The following is a 4,454-nucleotide window of genomic DNA, read 5'->3' on the forward strand; positions in this document are numbered from 1 at the left end:
ACCAAACCTTGGGTGGGAAATGAAATTTCTCTAAAAAGAAAACTATTTATGATTATTTTGCACAATCATGGAGGTAACCACACAGAAGATTCTTCCTATGGGCAAGTGAAGAAGAAAATACAACAGTGCTTACATCAAGTCAACAATCAATCCTTGAGTTGAGTATTTGCAACTTTGTAACAACTGAATGCATCTGTGCTTGTATTTATTGGATCTAATAAACAACTCAATAAAATTATGTATACATTTACTTCAAATATATAAATAAGTATATATTTTATGTGCGTCATTACATGATTGATTGATTATTTAATTGCATGATAACACACATAAATATGTATTTATTTATATATTCAAAATAAATACACATAATTTTATCATAAACAAATAGGGATAATTTTCTATTATTAAGACATTTGATGTGTAGCATTTGTGTTTTGACTTCATGGGTTTGTTAAAAGCCATTTCATAGAACATGTTTGATGGAATTCACACAAGCATATAATTGAATCTCAGCCACTGAACCTAAGATCCTTTGTAACTATAAGTCCATCTTCGTACATCTCAGCCACTGTCTTTGATAATGCATGTCATAACTGCATAAATGCCTTCATTGTATCTTAGGATTTTAAATATATGCAAATATATTTATATAATATTTTAAAAAACAATTTTGGGATTAAAAGCAATTAAAATTTATCAAATAAGTTTATAATAATTAAAATAAAAGTAAGAAAATAATACTGCCTTGTATTTCTTGCAAAAATTAATGTCACTCCAATTCCTTTCATCAAGATCAGACGACAGCGTATTAGGGTGGTCATTCCATATAACAGCTGTGAGAGATGAAGTGAAAACCACTTTGTCGATGGAATCAGTTTGTGCACATGCTTCCAACACATTGTGAGCTGCTCTCACCTCTACTTCCGCCATTAATTCCTGGACCAAGCAAATCAATCTATTAGTTTAATATTTTTTTCTTTAATTTGATTTAATTGTGAAAGAGAATTAAATTAAGTAAAGGAAGAACTGGGTAATTAATTACATCATAGGTGGAGCAATCAGGTGGAGGCTCAAACGAGTAGAACAAGCCTGAACATCCCCTCAAAGCATCCATTATGCTCTGATAATCAAAGGGATCTGCTTTAAATACTTTCAATTTATTGTTGTTGGAGCTCAATTTTTCTTAATTTTTCAAACTCCCTGATTAACCACCACCCACAATTCAATAAACATTTTGGATCTCTTTAGGAAAAAATAAAAAACCTTCAAAAATGTTTAATTTAAATTAAATGATAAATTCACACTCTTTAATCCATTAGATATTGAATATTATTAAAAAAAAAATCTTAAAACTGGGTATAATATACAAGATTGATAAACTTTTATAGATGGAGCATTAATTAATGCTAAAAGCCTTATATTGCTTGTGAAATATGTATAATAATTAAGGTAAATGCAATTTAATTAATTATATAAACTACCTAAATTTCAATCTTAACAAAAAGAAAAAATCATAATATATTTGCTAAAGCTGTAATGTTAAATTTAATGAAAGATGAAAAAAGAAAAAATGCTACAATGGACGTACGAAAACCTCATATATGTCCAAAAGAAAGGTATATAAATAAAACAAGAAGAAACGAGAAGGGAGCTGACCGTGTGTGTGGATGGCATCATGGACGGTATAGCCACGGTAGAGGAGATGGTGGACGAGGGAGGAGCCAAGGTGGCTGGAAGTGTCCATTACACAAACAGTGTTGGAAGAATAATCATGGGTGGATGTTGGAGGCATTGAATAAATTTAATAAAAATAAAATTGAAGCAGAAAAAAGAGAACGATTAGTGTGAAATGAAGTTGAAGGTAGAGAAGGGAGTATTTATTGAAGCTCTGAAAGAGTGCAGTGAGGAGGTAGGCAGAGAGGGTGGTCGTTAGCAATGTGATAATGAGAGAGTTTGATTTCATATAAATACAAAGAAACTAGTCATTCATGCTAAGTATTTCTTTCTTTCTTGTTAGTTTGGTAGGAACGCGTGCATTGCTTATATGTGGATTGCTTAAGCTTACCTTTCTAAGTACGATAAAATTATTCATACAAATAAATGTTATAAATTTACTGTATATAAATTAAAATTATATGATTAACTGATATAATTATCTATTTTTTTCTTATTTCAAAATTACTAAAATAGTTGCTACCACATTGAGTTAAATATATGAATAAATTTGTATAATTGTTTGTATATAACATTACTTTTGTCAATAATGTTATTATTCTAGTAGTGTATTACTATATAAGTTTGATAATGTCATTTTTCAAGTTGCACCATACGTTCAAGGGCTAAAAGACTATTTCCTATCCAATATTTGCCAACATGTTAAATTCCCACCCTAAAAAGTTTCAATAAGTTTGATTTTCATCTGTCATCTACTTCTGTGAGTAAATTTCATTAAATAAAAAGGCAAAAATGTTATTTTGCATCTTTTTTTCTTCATATTTTTTCTATTTTTCTTTTCTCTCTTGTTCTATTTATTTTCTTTTTTTTTTTTCTAATTTTCTTTTTTGAAATGACATATCTTTGGAAAACAACTTAATTTTTTAAAATATTAAGAGTACTAATAAAAAATTTTAGGGGTTTTTAGAATTTAAAAATGTTAGAGGGTATTTTTGAAATTGTTAATAATTCAGTATATCCCTTGATAGTTTCAAATATGATAGTTACATCAACGAAAACTAAAAAAGTACAACATTTTAAAATTGGTTAAAGTTTTAATATTTTTTAGGGTCTAACTGAGAAATTTTTAAATTGGTAAAGATATACTATTAATTTGACATTTACATTTGGCTCAATGGAAAACACTCTTTCTTCCAACCGATTAGTTAATGAAATAATTTATTAAGTGTTAATAACAGTTTCATAATTTTAGTAGAATAGTAAGATAGACATTCTGTAAGAAAAATCAAACAAACAAGAATTTTACTTTTTGAAACTCAAAAAATAGAGATTTGTTGTTTTATCAAATCTTGGGTGGGAAATAGTTATTTGCCCTATGAAATTTGTGTTGCTTTCACTATGTGCATAAATAATATATATAATTTTGTATACAAATAATAATATGTCATTATATAATTGAATATTATTTTATCCCCATTTTAAAACTATTTGCTACAACTAACTCTCCTCTCTACGAAGTACAAGAATATTTTACTTACAAAAAAAAAATAGAAGTATATTTTATTATATCTCTATCACTCATTAATTTTTGCTTTTTGAAATGGAAAGAAAGACCATTTTCTATTGAAATATCAAAAATAAATAAAAACCAAGAGTTTTGTTCCCTATTCTTTTAGAAACAATAATATTAAAAGAGTAAAATAAATAACAATGAAGAGTGTTTTCCAATTTAAATTTATCTTATTTTATCATAAGGTTATTTTATAAGGGTTCACATCAATCGGAGATGTTTATATTTAATTGTAATTATCTTGATGAATGGGTATGAACTTTTGTGTGAATGTTTTGACTTTGTTTATATATATGCTTTAACTATGCATATTAAAAAAGTAATAAAACTATATATATCCAAGTTTTGTGTATTCAATTAAGTATTTAAATAATATGTTATTATACAATTGAGTGATTTCGAATTAAGATTATAGTATTATTCAATCATATTATAACAAATAATTTGATTACACAATTGATTTCCTAAAGTTGGATATACATATCATTATTTATGAAAAAAAAGAAAGAACAAGTTAGGAAATGTGATTGATAAAATATTATTAGAATGATGCAAATACCGCAATTAATAGAAAGAAAAAATGAATATAATTTGTAAAACTATTCAAAAGCTTTTTCTTTTCTCTGTCGGTGTCGTATGATTATTTGAAGTATTTTATAAGCTAATGTTATGATAGAGTAAGTTTCAAGTTGTGTATTATTATATTAATATCAAATATGCTATGTGGGTATCATATTCATATAAAATATTAAGATAGAGAATAACATAACATATAATATATGAATACGTGCAAGCCAAATAAAAAACATTAAAACGCAATTTTCATATAAGACCGGTAATTAATTCAATGGGACTGAATTTTAATCAATTTATTGATTGTTGTTGCTTTGTTTATTAAAATTTATTATTATTATTATTTTGTTTTATAAAGCAAATTTTTACTAATTTTCTTTATTTTCAAAAGTTTATCCCAATGTCTCCAATGCCTTTTTAGGCCAAAATCTAGTAAAAACTTATTACATCTAGAATTTTCTCTTTACTCTCTTATGTTATTGTTTTCCTTTGCTATTATTTCCCTTTATTGTCAGTCGCATTCACCGTTGTTTCTTCATCATAGTTATGAAGATTTGAAATACTTTTAACTCCATAAAATGGAAAAAATGGTTAGTTGTATTTGTTTCTTGACTACATTGTACATATTTTATGA

The 4,454-nt window shown here is 26.4% G+C and overlaps 1 protein-coding gene across 1 annotated transcript; it reads right to left on the bottom strand.

Annotated features, from left to right (window-relative positions):
* Positions 1-684: 684 nt before the first annotated feature.
* Positions 685-1,814, bottom strand: LOC123205001 (cinnamoyl-CoA reductase-like SNL6). Its single transcript, XM_044621793.1, has 3 exons — positions 1,645-1,814; positions 1,046-1,185; positions 685-939 (listed from the first exon to the last, which is right to left on the bottom strand). Exons 1-3 carry the CDS (start codon positions 1,793-1,795, stop codon positions 700-702), a joined length of 531 nt encoding a protein of 176 aa, XP_044477728.1. The 5' UTR covers positions 1,796-1,814; the 3' UTR covers positions 685-699.
* Between the last annotated feature and the right edge of the window lie 2,640 nt (positions 1,815-4,454).

The sequence above is a fragment of the Mangifera indica genome, unplaced genomic scaffold (assembly GCF_011075055.1).
Source record: "Mangifera indica cultivar Alphonso unplaced genomic scaffold, CATAS_Mindica_2.1 Un_0001, whole genome shotgun sequence".
Taxonomy (NCBI): Eukaryota; Viridiplantae; Streptophyta; class Magnoliopsida; order Sapindales; family Anacardiaceae; genus Mangifera; species Mangifera indica.